At 39.4% G+C, this 21,148-nt stretch overlaps 3 protein-coding genes across 7 annotated transcripts; 1 reads left to right on the top strand and 2 right to left on the bottom strand.

Annotated features, from left to right (window-relative positions):
* Positions 1 to 24: 24 nt before the first annotated feature.
* LOC147514209 (uncharacterized) lies at positions 25 to 18,184 on the top strand. Of its 5 annotated transcripts, none has more exons than XM_086581634.1 (13): positions 25 to 323; positions 1,125 to 1,598; positions 1,711 to 1,796; positions 1,947 to 2,060; positions 2,164 to 2,366; positions 2,697 to 2,762; positions 2,845 to 2,901; positions 3,085 to 3,207; positions 3,281 to 3,394; positions 3,475 to 3,595; positions 15,758 to 15,935; positions 16,528 to 16,760; positions 16,980 to 18,184. In XM_086581634.1, exons 7-10 carry the CDS (start codon positions 2,851 to 2,853, stop codon positions 3,571 to 3,573), a joined length of 387 nt encoding a protein of 128 aa, XP_086437760.1. In that variant the 5' UTR covers positions 25 to 323; positions 1,125 to 1,598; positions 1,711 to 1,796; positions 1,947 to 2,060; positions 2,164 to 2,366; positions 2,697 to 2,762; positions 2,845 to 2,850; the 3' UTR covers positions 3,574 to 3,595; positions 15,758 to 15,935; positions 16,528 to 16,760; positions 16,980 to 18,184. The 5 variants fall into 5 exon arrangements, with proteins under 5 accessions (XP_086437760.1, XP_086437764.1, XP_086437761.1 ...); XM_086581635.1 differs by having other exon boundaries at positions 26 to 323; positions 3,475 to 3,569; XM_086581637.1 differs by having other exon boundaries at positions 28 to 323; positions 3,281 to 3,398.
* Positions 17,106 to 18,339, bottom strand: LOC147514210 (pentatricopeptide repeat-containing protein At2g33680-like). The gene has a single exon (XM_086581631.1). It carries the CDS (start codon positions 18,235 to 18,237, stop codon positions 17,173 to 17,175), a length of 1,065 nt encoding a protein of 354 aa, XP_086437757.1. The 5' UTR covers positions 18,238 to 18,339; the 3' UTR covers positions 17,106 to 17,172.
* Positions 18,340 to 18,454: 115 nt separating this feature from the next.
* On the bottom strand, positions 18,455 to 20,928 carry LOC147514211 (Lojap-related protein). Its single transcript, XM_086581632.1, has 5 exons — positions 20,601 to 20,928; positions 20,374 to 20,503; positions 19,485 to 19,623; positions 19,288 to 19,376; positions 18,455 to 18,862 (listed from the first exon to the last, which is right to left on the bottom strand). Exons 1-5 carry the CDS (start codon positions 20,823 to 20,825, stop codon positions 18,741 to 18,743), a joined length of 705 nt encoding a protein of 234 aa, XP_086437758.1. The 5' UTR covers positions 20,826 to 20,928; the 3' UTR covers positions 18,455 to 18,740.
* Positions 20,929 to 21,148: the final 220 nt, after the last annotated feature.

Genomic DNA, 21,148 nt, shown 5'->3' on the forward strand with positions numbered 1-21,148 from the left:
CTCATTCCTTTTAGAGGTTCAAACCATTGGACTCAGCCTAAGAGAGAGACCACTACATCTGTTTTTATCTTCTGCTTCTTATTATTAGTCTTCTTACTTTCAACATCATTTGAAACAAAATAATCAGTTAAATAACGTTGCCAGAGAGAGAAGAAGAAGAGGAGTCGCACGTTCATTGGTGACGTCAATGAAGCGGCGTAGTTTTGAAGGAAGAGCATCGATCTCATTAGGAGGTGGTGGAAGACGAGAATACCTCTCATTGATCACTATCACTATGCATTAAGCCCGGTGACCTACACGGCTACACCCCACACCGACACACTGTATTTTAAATTGTTATTTTCATTTTTACTTGTATTTACTTAATTAAATCTGTAAATAATTATATCACTTTTAATCCTAAACGTCTGATCGGCCGGGTTGTGATTTTTGTAATTCCTAGATTATGCTGTCATCGAAAGTCGGTAAAAGTGTTTTTTTTTTTTTTTTGTTGGTACCTGTTTGAGTAATACTTACTGCCGACTTTCCTTCACAAGAGTTTGCATATCATAGCACTTCTGGCATTTAACAGCATGCTGTTATCAGAATTGGGGAATAAAGATCTAAGGAGAAGGAAAAAAAAAACAAGCATGTTCTAAATTAATGATATGTAATTATCACTGTTAGGGTCATTTTAGTATTAAAACGATGCAATATGATTTTGAGCTTAGTTATGATTTATAACACATGTCTTGATTTTAGCATTGAGCTATTGGTTAGGGGTATAAATAGTTATTTTGAGATCATACTGATAACATTTGAAATTCACATGAAGTGTCATTTCAATACCGAATGCCTGCAATATAGAACAACTTAATTACTTAATTAGTTTATTAAATGCATGATTTTTGCAATCAGGGTCATTTTAGTACAACGTTGCAATATATCTCAATGTGGACACTATTTATTTATTTTTTGGAAATCACAACATCATATACTGCAAGTGCTATTTTTAGCAGTTAAAAAGTAGTCTTGATATTTTGACAACCACTCAATATTTGAACCAAATGATTTACTGTAATGTGGGCAATCAGTATTTGTTGTAGTAGATTTTTCATTTCGTTATTGTCGAACTGAATTTTCAGAATATAGATGATGGGAGACTGAAGATGAAATCACATTGTTCCATAGTAACAGATGTAAGGTTGAAGGAGCAAGCAATTCGAGTGCTCATGTGTTATAACCCTATTTGGCTTCGTATTGGACTATACATTGTCTTTGGTGGTGATTCTTTGTTACCAAATGGAGATGTGAATTCTGATAAAGAAGTTGGGTTTCTAAAGATGGTTGTCGAGAGGCAGTTGTTTTCACATTCAGACCTTGCTAGAGCATATGCATATAACAAGGCGGTTGAGGGTCTGTACAGACCAGGTTATTTTGAGGCTTTGGGGAATATTATTTTGAAGAGGTTCTTACTGCTTGTTCTTATACTTGATAGAGCTAAGTCTCAAAGTAGGTTGCCTATCAAGTATGGAATTGATGGAATTGACGGAGGTTCAATTCCCCTTTATTGTTTGGCCGACAGTCTAATATCAAATCTACTAGACAAGTTATCCATGGTAATTATTACACCTAAACATGTGTATTAATTAATTCACTAGTTAGTTAACTACTTGTCTGGTTACATTTTGTTTTGGAATTTTAGTTTTGATTTTGATTGCTATATTGTAGACTTCTTATCATCGGAGGTAATGCATGGAGAAGGTGATCTTCTCGCACACCTGGTGATTGTAGGGTACAAGGTGTTGTATCAGCAGGTACATACTGTCTTCTCTTATTATTCTTTATGTCGGGTTTTGTCTTGATATATCTTTGTAGGTTTTCGAGCTTAGGGCCATCATTCTTTGTAACGTTGCAAATGTTCCTTTTCAATAATCACTCATGAAACTATTGCTTCGATTTTGCAGTGTCCTGTCCTTGATTATGACTATAAAGTGAAAGATTTGTTTGATGATCTTCAAAATGGAGTGAGGCTTTGTAGAGCCATTCAACTCTTGAAATGTGAAACTTCAATGCTGACGGTTGGTTAATTTTATATTCAGGGTTCATTTCTCTTCTTACAGATTTTCAAATTAATTTACCACTTAGTGACTTGAACTTCTTCCTATGGTATGCTATGGACAGAAAATGGTGGTTCCTTCAGATACCCACAAAAAAGATTTGGTGAATTGTGGTGTTGCCCTACAGTATCTGAAGCAGGCTGGAGTGCCATTATTTGATGAAGATTATTTGATGAAGATGGTGCAAAAATTGTAGCAGAAGATGTTGCTACTGGAGAGAAAGAACTTATACTGTCCTTGCTATAGAATATTTTTGTTCACTTACAGGTTTGCTTCTCTTTAGCCATTTTTCCAATTATAACATTCTAAAGTTCCAAAGTCCTTTTTATCTTGTGGTGGTCCAATGTATCACTGCATTTACTTGAGTTGATATTATGGTTGCCACTGAATCACTAAATGAGTCAACATTTTAAAACATTATTTTGCTTGTGCTTGCTTTATAATTGTTTTTTTTTAACAGAAACAATGTAAAAATTCTCAAACGGATAACACGTTGGTTATTTATTTATTTGATTGAAGCAGATTCATGCCATAATTGCTGCTTTTTTATTGGTGTTTTCATGTGTTTAAATTTATCCTCATATTCTGGTGCTGCAGCTTCCTCTTCTAGTCGACAAAACATTGTTGTTTGAGGAAATATGTAAACTTAATGGAGCCGATACAGTATTTCCTATGCTATGCACTACTCTAATAGTTACTCCATCTACTTTCTTCTATTATCTCACTTATCTTCTTCGACATATAGGATTATATGAAAATTGATGGTCTCAACCTTTTTGAGATGATTTTACAGTGGATTCAGGTATTCTATTGTACAATCTGTAAAATGTTTGCTTCTTAAAATTTTCTCTATGGAGATAACGAAAGATATGGACTATTTATGCCAATGACTCATAGCATGTCATTTATAATGCATATTTCTACCTTTTTTGTCCTGCATTGAGGCGTACATGAATGTCACAGAATTCCTACTTTGACCCCACAGGCAATTTGTCAAAGATACAATATCAAGATTGTTAATTTTGCGTCTTTGATGGATGGCAAGGCAATGTGGTGCTTGATAGACTATTACTTCCACCATGAACTTCCTTGTTCTTCTTTTTGTAAGGTATACTGTTTATGTCGCTTCTCTGTCGCTGAACGTCCTTTATCCTTTGCTCATCATATGTCGTTTGCCAAAGGCTCATGTTACAGGCTGTGAAGATCCAAATTTTTGGTCTACTCATTGTTCAGATGCAGTACGCAACTTAATTTTGTCCCAAAAGCTTATGACAATGTTGGGAAGTTTTCCTGAGGCAAGTGCGTATAATGTTTGTAAGTAGGATAAGTGTACAGTACTTTGAACTTTATGCTAATGTGCATATGCATCTATCAGGTTCTGCAAACTAGTGACATACTTGAACATAAAGGTGCCTGTGGTAGTTTTGTTGGTATTCCTCTCTTCCCAACTGATTGGTCGAAAAAAATGTGGTAATGCCTGAAACTTTTGCAATGAGGTGATTGGAATTTTTCTAAGTTACATGGACATGCAATATTTTGAAAATAATCCGTGTTGGATATGTATGAGACACATATTGTATGTGATATTGATGTATCTTTGTCGCGGAAGCAAGAACAATAGATACACAATGTATAAAAATACCCAAAACTAGGGTTTAATGAATAAAAACGAATTCTCTTAATTCAATAATAATAATCAAGTCTGAAAATCTTAAGGTTTACATCTGCTTATATAGAGAACTAGTTAACAAATCCTAATCATAATAGAACTTGGGAAACTAAAATAGAAGCTAGTCTAATTCTAATTAACTAAGGATTTAAAATAGAAGTAGAATAAAAGATAAACTCTAGCTGTAGCATTATGCATGTGCTGTACACATGATAATCTATTGTGTCCTCGCATCAATCCCCCCAGCTTGAGAAGAGCTCGTCCTCAAGATTAAGTCCTTGTACTTCTGGTAGAAAGTAGGATCCATGAGTTGAAATGCAGCATCAAAAATCCATGAATTTTCTGAGAATGGACGGTCACACCACTTCACCAAATAACGATCATAAGTACCCTGGCGAGTCGTACTAGTAGAAACATCAATGGCGGTTTCAATCCGACCAGAGTAGCGATGGCGGAACAACACTATGATCTGGTAAGGGAATAGGTGGAATACTATCGCCAACAAAAAGGAGTGAGATCCGCTACATTATGAGTCGCGAGATATACGCGATCGGGGGGAGGGAGGTCCAATTCATAAGCATTTTCTCCATGACGGGCGACAATGGGAAATGGGCCAAATCGTCGCATCATTAACTTGTGAGATGAAGGCCGACATTCTTTTCTCAAATAAACCATCACCAAATCACCAACCTCGAAAGTCACCAAGCGCTTGTGTTTGTCTGCATTAGTCTTGTACATGGCATAAGATTTCTCCAAACGCTTCTTGACATCCTCATGAATAAGGTGAATCCGGAAAGCAAATTCCTCTGCGGATGCACAAACGGGAACAGTCGATGGAATAAGAGCAAGATCAAGAACAATAAGAGGAGTTATTCCAGTTACAATCATGAAAGGAGAAAGGCATGTAGAACGGTTGACAGAGTTATTATAAGCAAACTCTGCTTGTGCTAGAACAAACTCCCAAGATTTGGGATTATCATCAATCAAACACCTCAATAGGTCACCCAAACTACGATTTACAACCTCAGTCTGCCCATCAGTCTGCGGGTGGAAGGCTGTAGAAAATTGGAGCTTACTTTTAAAAATCTTCCATAATGTTTTCCAAAAATAGCTAGTAAACTTGACATCTCTGTCAGAAGTGATAGTGCGAGGTAAACCATGCAAACGAACTATCTCATGGAAGTATAAATGAGCAACCTGTGCAGCATCTGTAGTACGAGTGCAGGGAATGAAATGAGCCATCTTGGAGAAACGATCCACAACCACAAAAATAGAATCTTTTCCGTGTGTAGAACGTGGTAAACCCAACACAAAATCCATGGAGACATCAACCCAAGGTTTGTCGGGAATAGGAAGTGGAGTATACAAACCAGCATTAGTGTGCTTACCTTTCGCTATCTGGCACACATAACATCGTTCAATAAACCGGTTAATATCTCTACGCATAGTAGGCCAAAAGTACTTCTCCCTGATAGAGGCAATGGTCTTTATGATCCCAAAGTGACCACTCAACCCCCCATCATGCATTTCAATCATAATCTGATCACGGAGGGAAGAAACGGGAATACAAAGTCATGAACCCGAAATATGAAACCATCATGGAGAAAAAATTCACCAGATACACCATGATGTACTAAACAGTCGGCATGAATAGGACTAAAATAGGCATCTTGAGCATATAAGTCGCGTAACTCATCAAAACCAAACAAAGAGGTACGGAGAGTAACCAAGAGATTCGAACGACGACTCAAGGCATCAACAACTCGATTATCCTTTCCAGCCTGAAACTGTAAGTGGAAAGTATATTTCTGCAAGAAAGAGTTCCACTTGATATGTCGAGTACTGACATCCTTCTGAGTATTAAGATAACGAAGAGCTTCATGGTCAGACTTTATGAGGAATTCATGATGAATAAGATAATGATGCCAATGTCGTACAGCTTGGACAATTGCATAATACTCCAAGTTATATATATAATAATTTAATTTAGCACCAGTAAGTTTCTCACTATAGAAAGCAACCAGCTTGCCATTTTGGCTCAAAACAGCACCAATGCCGTACTTACAAGCATCACATGTTATCTCAAAGAGTTGAGTGAAATCTGGCAAAACTAAAACAGGAGCAGAAATCATCTTCTTCTTAATCAAGTCAAATGCCGCATTAGTTTCAAGAGTCCATTTGAAAGCTTTCTCACATGTCAAAGCAGTTAAAAGAGCCATAATACTGCTGAAATTATGAATGAACCTTCTATAGAAAGAAGCTAAACCATGAAAACTACGAACCTGAGTCACTGTAGAAGGAACAGGCCACTCAATAATAGCCTGGACTTTGGAATCATCAACACGAATACCATCGGCAGAAACCACGAAACCCAAAAATACCACAGAGTCAACCATGAAAAAACATTTCTTAAGTTGTAATTAAAGCTTTCAAGACGCATAAAACACCCAAAAAATCTCAATATGCTTGATATGTTCGGATTTCGGAAAAGAATCTGTAAATCAAAATATCATCAAAGTAGACAACACAAAATTTATTCAGATAAGGCTTCAAAACCTGAGTCATAAGACGCATGAAGGTAGAAGGAGCATTAGAAAGACCAAAGGGCATGACCAACCACTCATATAAACCGTCTTTTGTTTTAAAGGCAGTTTTCCATTCATCTCCAAGGCGGATACGAATGTGATGAAATCCAGATCGCAAATCAAGCATGGAAAACACCTTAGCACCATGCAATGAATCAAGCATATCCTCAAGGCGTGGAATGGGAAAACGATATTTCACAGTGATTTTGTTAATAGCCCTGCTATCAACACACATCCTCCAACTCCCATCTTTCTTAGGAGTAAGTAAAGTCGGAACACACAAGGGGACATACTCTCTCTGACAAATCCCTTAGCTAATAACTCAGTAACTTGCCTCTGTAACTCGGCGTGTTCAGAAGGAGCCATGCGATAATGTTGTAAGTTAGGGAAGGGAGCTCCAGGAATAAGATCAATAACATGTTGGATATCTCGTAAAGGGGGCAATCCTCCATTAGCAGGCTCAGTACAAACATCAGAATAAGAATCTAGCAGTGGTTGTAACACAGGTGGTATTGTGGTAGGGTTTGCAAGATGGCCTTGATAAGAGCAAGAAACATACCGCAATGACGTCCGTCTGCTAGAAAACCTGGTTTCAATGGTGGGCGTGGTTGAGAAGGTGGGCAAAATGGAGTCAGTGGTGCCAAAACAATTTTCTCGCCACCAGAAGTGAAAGTATAAGTGTTCTCACGCCCATTATGAGTAACAAGGAGATCATAACGCCGGGGGCGACCAAGTAACAAGTGGCATCGTCCATGGGTGCAATAGAACACCAAACATCATCCTTGTATTTAGGACCAATGCAGAACGAAACTAGACAATGGCGAAAGTAACCTTGATCGTGGCACCATCCCCGTAACCAAGAAATAGTATAAGGTAGGGATGGATGTGGCTCATCCTTGAGTTTCAACTTCTCCACCATATCTTTAGAAACAATATTATCACCTGGAACCGGCCATCAATGATAATATTACACAACATGCCATTCGGGCAAATGAGTACGGAAGATATTATGACGAAGCCATGACGTAGGATCATGCTTAATAACTGGAGTAACTAAAGAACGACGAACAATCAATTGGGGACAACCGGAATCTGCATAAGTTAAAAAGCCATCAATCTCAGTGACGTCTTCTTCCGGATGGTTGAGATTTTCTTCATCCTGTGTTAAACCCACGCGTTTGCATTTAGGACAGTCACTACGAACATGTCCAATTTCCTTACACTCATAGCATGTGATTAGACCCACTCTGGTAGGAGGAGGTTTGGATGACGAAGGAACATGGGTAGAAGTGGCATTAGCAGTAGTTGAAGGGGATGAGCGAAGCAGATCTTCAGCTTTGAAAGCATATTTAATAGCATCGGACATATCATAAACATCTTTGAAAGCTAATGCCTCTCGAAGTGGTTTTCGCAACCCATTCAAATAACGCCCAATTTTTTGATCGACGGATTCAGACAAATCAGCCCGTGTGCACAACAAAAGAAACTCCTCAGTATACCCAGCCACAATTTGAAGCCGTTATTTCAAGTTTTGGAGGCGCATGAATAAATCCCTTTCATAGTCATGAGGAATAAATTCTTTTTTCAACTCTCGGCGCATCTTATGCCATGTAGTAATCTTATTGTAACCCAATTTAGCACGAGTCAATTGAAGTTCATCCCACCAAACAAGTGCATAGCCCGTTAATTTAGTCGCAACTAATTTAACACACTTAGGATCCTCAAAAAATTTATAATCAAAAACTTTTTCCATCTTATTTAACCAGTCGACAAAAGCATCAGGCTGTAATTTTCCATTAAATTCAGGCACGTCTAATTTAATATCACCCATCTGATTCTTCTCTAAAATGCGCAATAAACGATTAATATCAAAATTACTTGGGGGGTGCTGAAAATTTCGATGCCGTGGATTTCTCCGATTTCTCCTATTGCAATGAGGTGGTGATGGACTAGATGAGAAGTCTGAAGGATCAGGTGGATCAAAATCAGGAGCAATGCGGTGGGGCTGTTGTCGATTTTGTCGTGGAGAACTTGGTGGTGAAGCTCGTCGGCCACGGTTAATGGTAGCATCCTGGTGGCATCTCAAATTCTGGTGGGCGTGACCATGAGGATTGGGCCTGAAAGCACATTGCGGTCGGCCGTGGGCCTGGTCTGGATAAGCCCACAGTTGGTTATTAGGTGCAAAATTAGAACTTGGTCCAGTGCTAGTAGCATATTAGGCTTGGTCAGTAGAAGCCCAATTTGGGGTTTCAATCTCACGAACAGACATAGAAGGATGAGGTCTTCTTCCCCGAATTTAACCGGCCGTGGAAGACGATCGCCTTTGGAGCAAAAGCTTGATCCGTGGAGGTAAGCTTTGTTGATTTTCTTGGCGACCTCCTTGATTAGCTTCGATGGTGGTGGTTGTCAACTTGATATGGAGGAACCAAATTCGAACTTGGTGGTGGTGAGTTCTTAGATCTTCTCTCTCTCCTTCAAAATCAAGATTTTTGTTCTTTGTAAGTTCGCGTGATTTTCTCTCTAACTCCATGGGTGTGGTAGGGAGTTTGAATTCCACTAATTGGAGATGGTGGGTTCGATATGCTGCGATTGTGGGGGGTCTGCAGCAGCCACCCATTGAGCAATACGTTCCGTATCGCTAGAAACCGGGGTGAATGTGGTCTAGAAGGTGCGTGGCTACGTTGACGAGGTCTTTGGAGGGTCGCGATACATCGACATCGGAACTGGAACTATGCAAACCGTGATCACTAGGGGCATCGTCTTCATCCCTTGGCACGAAGTTGTTCTTCAACGGTTCGCGATGCGTCGATAATCGCACGAAGTTGCGACAACATCTTCTTAATCTCTCGCAATTCCATCTTGCTACCTTGTAGTGCTTCTTCTACACGATGTAGTCGTGTATTTACTCTTGGTGGTAGATCCGCGATCCTCTTTGTAGCAAAACCGGGGAAAAACCTAAAAATCTTATACCAATTTGATGTATCTTTGTCGGAAGCAAGAACAATAGATACACAATGTATAAAAATACCCAAAACTAGGGTTTAATGAATAAAAATGAATTCTCTTAATTCAATAATAATAATCAAGTCTGAAAATCTTAAGGTTTACATCTGCTTATATAGAGAACTAGTTAACAAATCCTAATCATAATAGAACTTGGGAAACTAAAATAGAAGCTAGTCTAATTCTAATTAACTAAGGATTTAAAATAGAAGTAGAATAAAAGATAAACTCTAGCTGTAGCATTATGCATGTGCTGTGCACATGATAATCTATTGCGTCCTCGCATCAGATATACCTCAATTTTTGAAAATTCGCCATGTCCGACTCTTCATATCCGTGTCGGATGCGGACACACCTATCCTTGTCAATGTAACTTAGGAATTTTTGTATGCCTTTAACTCGGATTCACTGTCAACATTCTTGTTTTATTTTCTAGGACCATTTTAATATTCACAAACTGTTGGGATGTGTTTCGACCCCCACATACGTGGCAGACGTCCATTAGTAGGGGTCTCCATTTTATTCGTTTAATCAACAGGGCTAAAGCCCAATTTGTAATGCTATGGATCAATGTACAGGCCCATTAACTCATGTGGCTAAGGCTGAACCTTAGCCACATGGCTTGCCACTAATGTACGTTGATTTATGTCCAGATTCATTTCTTATCAAAGAGATAGTTATCACCGAGCGGTTATACTTATCACAATTACTCAAGCAACAAGATTACTTGAGCTACAAGGACTCTCTACTCTACCTATATAAATACCACATTATTTTTCATAAGGAACTACGTGGAAACTTGATCCCTAGAGAATAGATCTTGGAGTGCGGGCAGTACCATTATCTTGGTTCAGTTTCATCTCCCCCAATATCAAATTCCTCTGTTTCTTAGTGCGTTCTTTACCATTGCTCTCGTTGTGTTGAAGCAGTTTATTGCCGAAACATAATTGGCGCCGTCTGTGGGGACAGAGAACTCATTATCACGTGAAACAATCAAGATGGTAAGCACGAGAAGTAGACCAAATAGTCAACATATTCCTCCTACTAACAAGAATCGCAACCCTCGAAATTCAAATCGACCGATGCATGAACCGTTGAACAATCAAGTTGCTCCTAGTAGTAGGATCAATTCTCAACTTCCGATCAGTAATAAGCCACACGCCTCCGCCTCCGCTTGAAAAGGCGATTACAAGTGCCGCCATCCTTAATGTGACCTTGCAACAAGAAAATCGACAAGTCGGTAATCCTCCATGCGGTCCGCCCGTCGTCCATGTCGATCCTTCGGTTGACATGGATATGGGCGTGGACATTACTCTCCGCCAACTAGCGGAAAAGGTGATAGTAAGCGACCAATTCACCCCTAATACGGTTGAGCGAAGTTACGACGAGTCAAAAATTTAAATAGGAATTTGAGAAGGAAGCGGCAAAGAGGCAAAGGCGGTGGACGATGTTGCAAATTCAACAACATCAAGGCGACCACGAAGGGGACGCAGCCATTCCAATGTATGGGACCGTCTTTGACGATCCACTTCGTCGTCCTCAAGAACGTGCTATTTCTCAAACCACAATCAACCGGCACGCTCTCTAGAGTAATGACCCTATTACCCGTACTTATGGGGAGAATCGGATTGGCGGGGATAACTACTACCCTAGACATGTCCGATCTTAAAGGAAAGATTTACCTTTGAGAAGCAATTTCAGGAAAGACCGCCATCCGAGATATGTCCGACATGACTGGGAAGGCGGGCATCCCAGACAAGAACAACAAAACATGGAGAAGTGGTATAATTATACCGACCACCCGGCCAAGGGTAACTACCGCCTAGACGCCGGTTACTGAGGGATAGACAAAGACAATCACCGGGTCGGTCGATCGTCGCGCATACCGCCAAAGATCTCTAACTCCAATAAGAGATAATGGAAGGTATCCTTCTCCACATGGGCACGACCGGGGGCATCCAGTTGTTCGAGCCAATATTTTAACTCTAACAGAATAACAGTTGAAAGAGTTGATTACAAAAGAACTTAACAATAGAGAGTCAAGGGATGTAAGAATGAAAAACTTGACAGTCAATGATGGCGTACTTGATAAGTTTTCGCTCGACATTCAGGAAGCTTACCACCATCCCAACTTCAAACAATCCGATTTTGAACTTTATGATGAGTCGGAAGGAGATTCTGGCTTGCATGTTCTATCGTTCAAAAATAAGTTGGTGTTATGGGGTGGAGATGATCCGCTCATGTGTAAGCTCTTTCCATCAACTCTAAAGGGAGAAGCATTACGCTGGTTTAGTGAGTTGCCTTCAAGATCAATTCACCAATACAATGAACTAGAAAATCAGTTTGTTAATCGTTTCCGCCACAATTGCAAGACACCAAAGGATGTCGACTCATTTTTGAACATCAAGCAACAACGTGACAAAAAGTTACGTACTTTTGTTACTAGGTTTCGGAAAGCAGCAGCACCGCCGCCGCTGCTACCGCAAACGGCGGTACAAACGCCTCCGAAAGAAGGCGTCGCGGAAGAAAGTATAAGGAAAAACTTCATCCCAGATTGGACCGACCTGACAGGGAAGGCCGACCTTGTAGATTTGCGGAAAATCGCCATCCTAGACAGGTCCGTCCAGACAGGGAAAAAAGGCGTCACGGAAGAAAGTATAAGGAAACACTTCATCCCAGACTGGACCGACCTGACAGGGAAGGCCGACCTCGCAGATTTGCGGAAAATCGCCATCTTAGACAGGTCCGTCTAGACAGGGAAAAAAGGCGTCATGGAAGAAAGTATAAGGAAAACCTTCATCCTAGACTGGACCGACCTGACAGGGAAGGCCGACCTCACTGATTTGAGAAAAACTGCCATCCCAGACAGGTCCGACCAGGCAGGGATGGAAGGTGTCACAGAAGCAACTAGAGGGAAGATCACAATCCCAGACAAACTACCGACATAGATAGATTGGTTACACGCAAAGAAAAAGACAATCTCCAGTCGGACCCGAAAGTGTGTACCGCCTAAAATCTCTAACTCTTGTAAGAGGTAATGGCAGGTGTCATCTTCCACATAGGCTCGACCGGGCGCCAATGCATTTTTAAATCTTTTGGGTGAAATGGATTTCACTCTTCAATACAATTTTTTCCGATCTGCTGGGAAAAATAATTGAGGCTTATATCGATGATATAGTCGTTAAATCGAAGGATACGGGTGATCATCTTTCCGATCTTTAACTTATTTTTTATAGGCTTAACAAATATAACATGAGACTCAATCCTGCCAAATGTTCTTTTGGCCTCTCTTCTGGAAAATTTCTGGGATACCTCATGACTCGTAGAGGTATTGAGGCTAATCCTAATCAGATACGCGCCGTTATTGATATGCCATCACCCAAAAATAAGAAGGAAATTCAACGACTTACTGGTCGGCTTGCCGCTCTTCATAGATTTATTTCTAAATATTTCGATCGTTGTCATCCCTTCTTCCAGACTTTAAAGAGGGCGGCAACTTGGAACATTGATTGTGAGATGACATCGCAACAACTGAAGAAATACTTGGTCAGTCCTCCTATATTGACAAGTCCTTCAACGGGTCAACCTAGTGGCATATACCTGGCAGCTACAACTCAAGCTGTTAGTGCTGTTCTTTTCATTGATGATGGAAAAATCTATGGAAGACGATTCGCGCCGCTTAACCGGGCTTATTTAAGACCAACATGAAAACGCAATTCCTAATCCCATTGACCTATGGATTGTTTACTCAGATGGCTCCCATAGTAAATCTGGGTCTGGAATTGGATGTGTTTTTGTGAAATCTGTGCGACTTGGCTTCGCCGCTTCAAATAACGAAGCCGAGTATGAGGCTGCCATTTGTGCCTTGAGAACAGCTTTGACACTTGGGGCGCGAAAGCTCCAGTTATACACGGATTCTCGCCTTGTTGCAAATCAGTTTGGTAGGTCTTTTGAAGCAAGAGATGAGCATATGACGGCTTATCTTAGTTTGATACATAGTCTTGCTCGAAAATTTGATAGCATCTCTATCACTCAAAGACCCCGAAATGACTTACGTCATGCAGATTCATTGGCTTATCTCTCCGCCGCCGTTAGAAGCAAAATTTGACACATCACTTTTGCAGTCATCTTTTCGTCAGTCTAAGTTTGAACGTTTTTACGCTCGCTTAGTTCATTACTATCATTACGAAAAAATCTGACGGTTACCACATTTAGCTTCGTCAGTTTAAGTTTGAACGCTTTTTACGCTCGCTTAGTCATTACTATCGCTACAACAAAATTTGACGAAGTTACCACATTTAGCTTCGTCAGTTTAAGTTTGAACGTCTTTACACTCGCTTAGTCATTACTATCACTACGACAATATCCGCCTAAGTCACCGGGTTTCGTTTTGACAATCGAAGTTCTAACGTTTTTACACTCGCTTAGTCTAATTTTGCCGAGTTAAGTATGCATTGGGGGCGTTTTTCTCTACGTGGGGGCATCTCGTTCTATTTCATTTCAACTGCATAAATCTACAACATTGTCAGTTTTCCGCAGGTATGTTATCTGACACAACAACAATATTCAATAACAAACCCATCTTTATTTTTATTTTTCATCAAAAGAAGTTTTAGCTCTATGGTATTACATTCACATGATTACCTAATCAATTGTCTCTGTCAATTGTCTTACGGTTGTTCGATTAAATCTTAATTTTCATCTTCGAAATCTGCATTCGCTTCGCTTAGCGTTTTCGGTTCACTATTTTCCGCAGTCATTCCTTTTTTTAAGGCATTGTGCCGCTCTTTCTCAACGACACTTCTGTCAGCTTTTTTAATTCATCTACGACATTAATTGACACCTTTTTGTGCTAAACTTTTCTCCGTCAACTCTTTATGAATATAATTTGCTCGTAATATCGCCGTTTCTCCGTGCGGCGAGAATTCGCATTACGTCAACTTTCTTCGCGAAAACTTTATTCAGCTTCATTATTTTTGTAAGGCATTGTGCCGATCTTTCTACGAAAAAATTTCAGAGCGAAAATTTTCGTCAGTTTCATTATTTTTTCTAAGGCATTGTGCCGATCTTTCTACGAACAAATTTCCGAGCGAAAATTTTCGTCAACGTCATTATTTTTTTTAAAGCATTGTGCCGATCTTTCTGAGGCATTATTTGACAGCTTCATTATTTTTTTTCTGAGGCATTATTTTTTGTATTCTGGCATACTAAGAGCTATACTAAGACATTGTCGGTTGAGGGAGTGATCTATGTTGGCTGAATCCTTCTGCTTCTTGGCTGTTGGTTTTATATGTAGTATTCTGGCATTGGTCCAGCAAACTAAACTAATGGAAGTTCCTTCTTTGGTTCATATGATATCCTTGAAATCTTGGGTCCATAAGCCCCAAGTTTATGCAACGTGCTATTTAGTGTACAATATACTTTGAAGACTACAATTCAATCGCAATCTGAAATCCGGCATATGATCTTGAATTAATGAGAGAATGTACCCAACCCTGTAACCTTAAGTTGGCACTAGACATTAATGAATACTGTTTGTATTACTACAACAAGGTACACACTTAGTGTTTGAGCTTATATTTCCTCACCATTTCTTTATACTCCCCTGAGCGTAAAAGATTGAGTGTGTAATGTTTTTGGTATCCACATTGGGGTATCACTTATGGCAAATTACTACCCTCCTTAGTTCACGTAGTAGATTCAAGTGTTTCAAAAGAAATAATGTTAAATTAAATCTTCATGATGGGTAAAGAGAACTTGCCAATTATTATAGTAGTTCTAAGTTTTTGTATTTTGTTATAATTTGTGAAGGTTGTTGTGTAAACTTATAGCTCCCATCGAGATACACTGGGTGGATTAATAAAAAAGACTCCTTAATATTAAGTTTAGAATTTGCATCCAGTTTTGAGCTGATTTTGAGAGCAAACTGAGCCTCAATTGTTAAATTAACAAGGAGTAGTTTATCAATTAGCTTAAACTAGAAGTTGTTTCTCTTGAGTTTTGTACTTATAGTCATCTCTACCAATGAACTCAAATAATGCTTATATGTGTCCCTCTAAGTACATATTCATTGTTTTGTATTCAAGCAGATGCTGCGAGAAAATCTACGGTAGATCACTTATAATGGGTCATTACGGGCCATATACTTACCCCTAAAGAATGTATTAGCTATACTGTATGTGAATAAGATCCTTAATTCTTTCCTTTTTGTGTGTATCTGTTTGTTTGTGCATATCCCTACGCATTTAGCAAGTGAAGAATTGATTTCTTATTTGGTTCAATTAATTGTTCAATTGCTGTATTAAGGGTTCATTCATCTCGTCATATACTTTTAAGCTGTTCGGTAATGCGCACCATTTGGGAATTGTGATGCAAATGCGACTGTTTCTGACTTAATCCAGAGCCATTGGCGTGGTTGGTTGATAAGGAGAAACTTTCTACGTCAAAGAGATGCAGCAATATCAATCCAGAGCAGTCTTCGATGCCTAAGATGCTGTTGGGAATTTCAGTCTTACAGGCTGGCAACAATTCAAATTCAACAATTTGCTCGGGGACAAGTTGCTCAAAATAGGCTTTTAGGTATGTGTGGAATTTGTTGATGTGGTTCAGTTTAGTAGTTAGCTGTGTCCATCGTGATAACATATTCATTTTTCATCATTTTTACTTGTATGGTAGAAGTGTTGTGATTTCTGATTGTGCTGTTAAGGACTAAACTGAAGGTTAAATTTTATCATTTGAGTACTGCTGCCCTTTAACCTTTTAGACTTTTGGGTATCTCATTCCAAAGAATGTGTGGTGGGTAATAATCTCACTGCCTGCTGTTTAAATATCAATCATAATTTTTTAAATTAGTGATAACCTCCAACAGGCGTAGGCAGCAACACAATTGTTAAATTAGTTTATTTTATACCAGTTTTAGTCCCCTTGGGGACACCAAGTGGGTCTAGACTCTATATTAGCAATGCTTAGATGCACCTATTTAAGGTGGTACATGCAGTGGAAGTTGATCTGTTAAGTCGAAACAGCCGAAACTTGATAATTGTTTTCCTAATATAAGACTGTAGTTTATCAGTTTGTTCCTTTGAAAAGACCTTCTATGTCCTTGAACAAAAACTTCTTCATATAATCATATGTACCTGATGCCATTTATCCTGATTTCTTATTAATGCAGGTGCCTCATCCTATCGCTCCATTTGTTCCACGGATCTGATTTCAAAGGACTCCCTTATGAGCTTCGAATTGAAAATTTTCATGTATTATACTAAGAAACTGCAAAGGTGGTGGAAAAGAGTTATGCTGCGCAAATTGGAGACTAGGTCAGCCATCATCGTGCAATCTCATATTCGTGGGTTGATAGCTAAATGAGAAGCTTGTAGAGAGAGACGGTGTATTGTTGTGATTCAAGTAAGATATATATCCATAATAATCCTTTGCTTTCCTGAAGTTCTTCCAAGAGAAGAACGATTGAGTATTGACTCTTTTTACCGTTTTTAATTTTTTCTTTTCGGGTTACAGTGCAACAGTTTTTCTCGAATTCCTATTTTTAGAAACTATTTTTACATGCTTAGTTTTATGAAGATGAAATAGTTTGTTTACTTTTAACGTCTATTTAACTGGTCCTAGGGTGGCTCTTTCATTAAAGACATCAACGCCATAGTATCGAATCTTGATCAACTCATCCAAGACCAGACCATTGTGTTCTTCGAGGTTCATGTTAGCAAGAAGCAGCAATGTATTATGCTACAGAACTGAAAAAATTGGCATGTTATTTGCAAAAGAATGTGTATAAATATTGTTAGTTAAGCAACATTCTTTTTCATTTAACATCTGATAAATTATGAAAAGATGAATCAGTAACAGGTCGATAACCCTCCTCCTTCATTTCTTTAGTCAATCTCTTTACCTCTGCACGTATTTCTTTAATCTGAGGATGCAACTGATCTCCAACAACAAATACATGAAGCTGGTTCTTGATATCAATCCAGCTACACCCTGGCTCCTTTGACACTCTTTTACGTTTCATTATACTTCTCACCCTTTGAACATCTTCCCATCTTCCCATGGAAGAATAGATACTAGACAGCAGTACATAAGCAGAAGATTCTGGTGAACCCAATGCCAATAATTTCTCTCCAGCATATGCTCCTATATCATAACTACAGTAGTTCCGGCAAGCACCTAGTAAAATCCGCCACAGACACAACCCATGGTCGATAGGAACCGATTCAATGAATGCTTTGGCTTCATGGAGCTGCCCAGCACGGCTGAGGAGATCAACCATGCAAGCATAATGATCTACTTTTGGGTCTAAGCCATAGTCATCAACCATCAACTTGAAGTAACCCTGACCTGTTCCCACAAAGCCCATGCGACTACAAGCTGAAAGTAGGTTCACAAACGTGACATGGTCTGGTATTGTACCGCTCAATCGCATCTCCTCAAAGAGTTCTAAAGCTTCCATACCACGTCCATTCTGAGAAAGCCCAGATATCATAGAATTCCATGATATAACATCTCTCCCAGGCATTGTTCTAAAGACAAAGCTTCCATCATCAAGGTTTCCACATTTTGTATACATGGATGACAATGCACTTCCAATCGGAAGTTCCAGACCAAATCCATACTTGATCGTACGGGCATGGACTTGCTTCCCTTGCTCCAAAGCAGCAAGGCTTGAACAGGCTTTGAGAATACTAGCCATAGTTACCTCATTTGGCAAAATTCCCTCCATCTCCATTCTACAATACAAGCCCAAAGCCTCTTCGTTCTCTCCATTTTGCACATACCCTGCTATCATTGAAGTCCACAGCACGATATCAGCTTCGTGTAACTGATCAAACCCCTTTCGTGCATCACAAGTGCAACCACATTTAGCATACATGTCAACAAGTGCGGTTCTTATAAACACTTGCGATTCAAATCCCAACTTCAGTAAGAACCTCTTCAAAATAATATTCCCCAAAGCCTTAAAATAACCTGGTCTGTACAGACCCTCAACCGCCTTGTTATATGCATACCCTCTAGCAAGGTCTGGCTATTCAAATTTTTTTGTGCTTGCCTGATAATAGCATTTAGGTTTGTATGCAAAAGAGAGTGTATTGCGAGAATGCTCTAAAAATGTAAAATTGAGTACTCTGTAAAGTTTGGTACATTTCTTTATGATAGTACACCTTACATGATTATGATGTACAGATCAATAAATTACATTCATAGCACTGTAGGAAGATGCTTTGATCACTAGATGAAATTGGATACAGCACTGATCCATATCAGGAAGGCTTGCTCTTAGTTTGTGGTTTCACGTAATTGAACTGCAGAAAGCGTCCTGGGTAAATGTGGGGTGATTGGCATCCCTATCAGGCTATCAGAAGCTTAAACATTCTTTCATCTGCGAAATTGTGATTGGTTCTCAAAAGGTAGCTCAATGAGTGTGGCATTGGCATAAAATTCTTCCAAGTTGTAGTGAGCTCGTTGTGGGGGAAGAAATATGTGGACAACCACATCACCTGAAATACGTGGCAGAAAAATCTTCAGTTTGTTTACTATTCTCAAATGCTCATTTTTATATCCTTACAGATACAAATGTACCAAAAGAAGAAAAACGGAGAGCTGAGAAATACGCTTGAACAGGTAACATATATAATAACTAAAACAGACATCAATAGCACACTTAACTTAGATATACTGAGTGGTTTGTTATGCAAGCAAGATTTAAAAGCAGAAAACTTTACTTGCAACTCTACCCAGGTTGAGGTACCTCCAATCCGTAACGATTAAATTACTTTCACACATACACCCCTAAAAGCTACTAGTGGGACGGATTGGACGGATTTTGATTCACGAGTCAATGTGTTTATAGATGAGTGGACTGATTCGGTGCCAATAACCAGCTCTGCATTCTTGGTGCATAAGGAAATGGGAAAAGACTTACCAAAGTCTAGCAAAGTCCATGAATTGGGCTTGTAATCTCCAGTTGCAACTCTTTTGTATTGCTTCTCTGCTAGATCTCTTATTCGGGACCTACACATCACATCACCCCAAAATAAATCTCAACGCTAACTAATTCTTAGTACATCCATACTTTGATCAAGAATCTATGTAGAAACAAGTTTGAGTTAAGATGTGTACCCAATGGCATCAACCTGAGGGCGAGAAAAAGCAGTGGCAATGATGAAAAATCGAGTCCAGTACACCAGAGGTTTCACAAAGAGTACACGTATATCATCAGCCTTTACCTCACTTGCAACCTTGGCCAGGGCCACCGCAACTACATGAATGACAGGAAACAGTAAGCTCTATGAACTAGTGTCTATCTAACATTTTCAACTTTCAAATCTGGTAAAGCATCAAGAAACTCTGCCATGTGTTTTCAATACATTTTTTAACCTTCGACAATAGGATCAGATATGAAGGGCTATCCCAGTGCAAAAGCTCTAGCCAATGAAGGGTCTGGGGAGAAGGGTTAAATGAACACACTTCACTCATCACCCCCCTGCAAGCAAAAGGTAGTTTCCGCAATTTATGCTCGTAACTTCCAAGTCACAATGGGGCGACCTTAACATTGGAAGGAATGCCTAACATTCAATGGGAATTATGTGTTGATTAGTAAAACAAGACATGTTGTTGCCACCTAAGTAGTTCATTGCCTCGAGATCACACAAGAGTTAGCACCTCTACAAAGACGACTTTTTCTTGTGTCCACCTCAGCAGCCACGCCTTTCCACTACCCCGAAGGCCAACATCAGCAACTCCAAAGGGTAATTGATTGAGCCATTACCCAGGTCAGAAGGGTACTTTAAGTCTGTGATCATTCCCGTGGGCCTCAAATAATTACACGAGCAAAAACTCCCTAGGCCATGGAAGTGAATTTTAATACCTCATGTGGGGATGGCACAATTTTCTCTGTCTATTACACTAACTCAACATTAAGGGGAGACATGACTAATAGAGCAATATATTATTGTGGGCATACTAGATAACCCTTAAAAAACTGTCGTGACAACATACACAAACTTACATGACAAGCTTTCAGCATCATCATCAACCTCAGCACTAGGAGACTTTTGATCATTTGTTGTGTAAACCACCTTCCCATACTTATCAAACAACTCATCAAATATCTCATCCGGGTCTTCATCATTCACATTCTACAAACATTTTCCCAAGAAAATTTTCGAAATTTAGCCCCAGTTAGTATAATAAATACCAAGATAAGTAGAAAGAAAGAATGGCAATTTAGCTTACATTATCAGGTCGTTTTTGGGCACGTGTAATTAACGAACGAGTCCGGTGGTCTGGAAGTAACAATTGAGACGAATTATTCGAGGAGCGTCTAGTCTTCTTAGTTGTTTTAATGTAGTCATTATCTGGAAGTGGAGAATGAGGTGGGTTGGTTCTAGGGAGTGCCATATGTGAACACGAACAAGAAGAAGGAGAGATTATAAAATGGAGACCTGCTAACATGTGCATGGTGTGAAGAGCAAAGAGAGAAAAATGGAGTAGTCTATTTTCTTTGCTTTTAGGGAGAAGAAGATAGAATTATTTGTTTCAGTTGCTCGTGCGGGTAGTGGAGTTCATTCGGGTTCTTTTGAATCCAACAGTGTTGCCCATTGGCCCAAATCCACAAACATAGCAAACCTTTGTTCTGTTTGCGAAGCCTTTTTTCTTTAATCAGACAGGAGGAATCAAACGTTTTATTTTTAACGAAACTGGTATCTTCAACCAATTGAATACCATAGCACCGGTATTACTCGACCTGCAAACTCTATTAGATTTCCTACTGGTAGATCTGT

Source organism: Coptis chinensis, chromosome 2 (assembly GCF_015680905.1).
Source record: "Coptis chinensis isolate HL-2020 chromosome 2, ASM1568090v1, whole genome shotgun sequence".
NCBI classification, from domain to species: Eukaryota; Viridiplantae; Streptophyta; class Magnoliopsida; order Ranunculales; family Ranunculaceae; genus Coptis; species Coptis chinensis.

Excerpts from the sequence above, each read along its gene's own strand:
- LOC147514211 (XM_086581632.1), bottom strand. The coding sequence starts at position 20,825 with ATGCACATGTTAGCAGGTCTCCATTTTATAATCTCTCCTTCTTCTTGT. Across the intron at positions 19,377-19,484 it reads CCTCAGGTTGATGCCATTGG|GTCCCGAATAAGAGATCTAG; the intron begins GTACACATCTTA and ends TGTGATGTGTAG. Across the intron at positions 18,863-19,287 it reads ATGGACTTTGCTAGACTTTG|GTGATGTGGTTGTCCACATA; the intron begins GTAAGTCTTTTC and ends CACGTATTTCAG.
- LOC147514209 (XM_086581634.1), top strand. The coding sequence starts at position 2,851 with ATGAAAATTGATGGTCTCAACCTTTTTGAGATGATTTTACAGTGGATT. Across the intron at positions 2,902-3,084 it reads TGATTTTACAGTGGATTCAG|GCAATTTGTCAAAGATACAA; the intron begins GTATTCTATTGT and ends TTGACCCCACAG. Across the intron at positions 3,208-3,280 it reads CTTGTTCTTCTTTTTGTAAG|GCTCATGTTACAGGCTGTGA; the intron begins GTATACTGTTTA and ends CGTTTGCCAAAG.
- LOC147514210 (XM_086581631.1), bottom strand. The coding sequence starts at position 18,237 with ATGTATGCTAAATGTGGTTGCACTTGTGATGCACGAAAGGGGTTTGAT.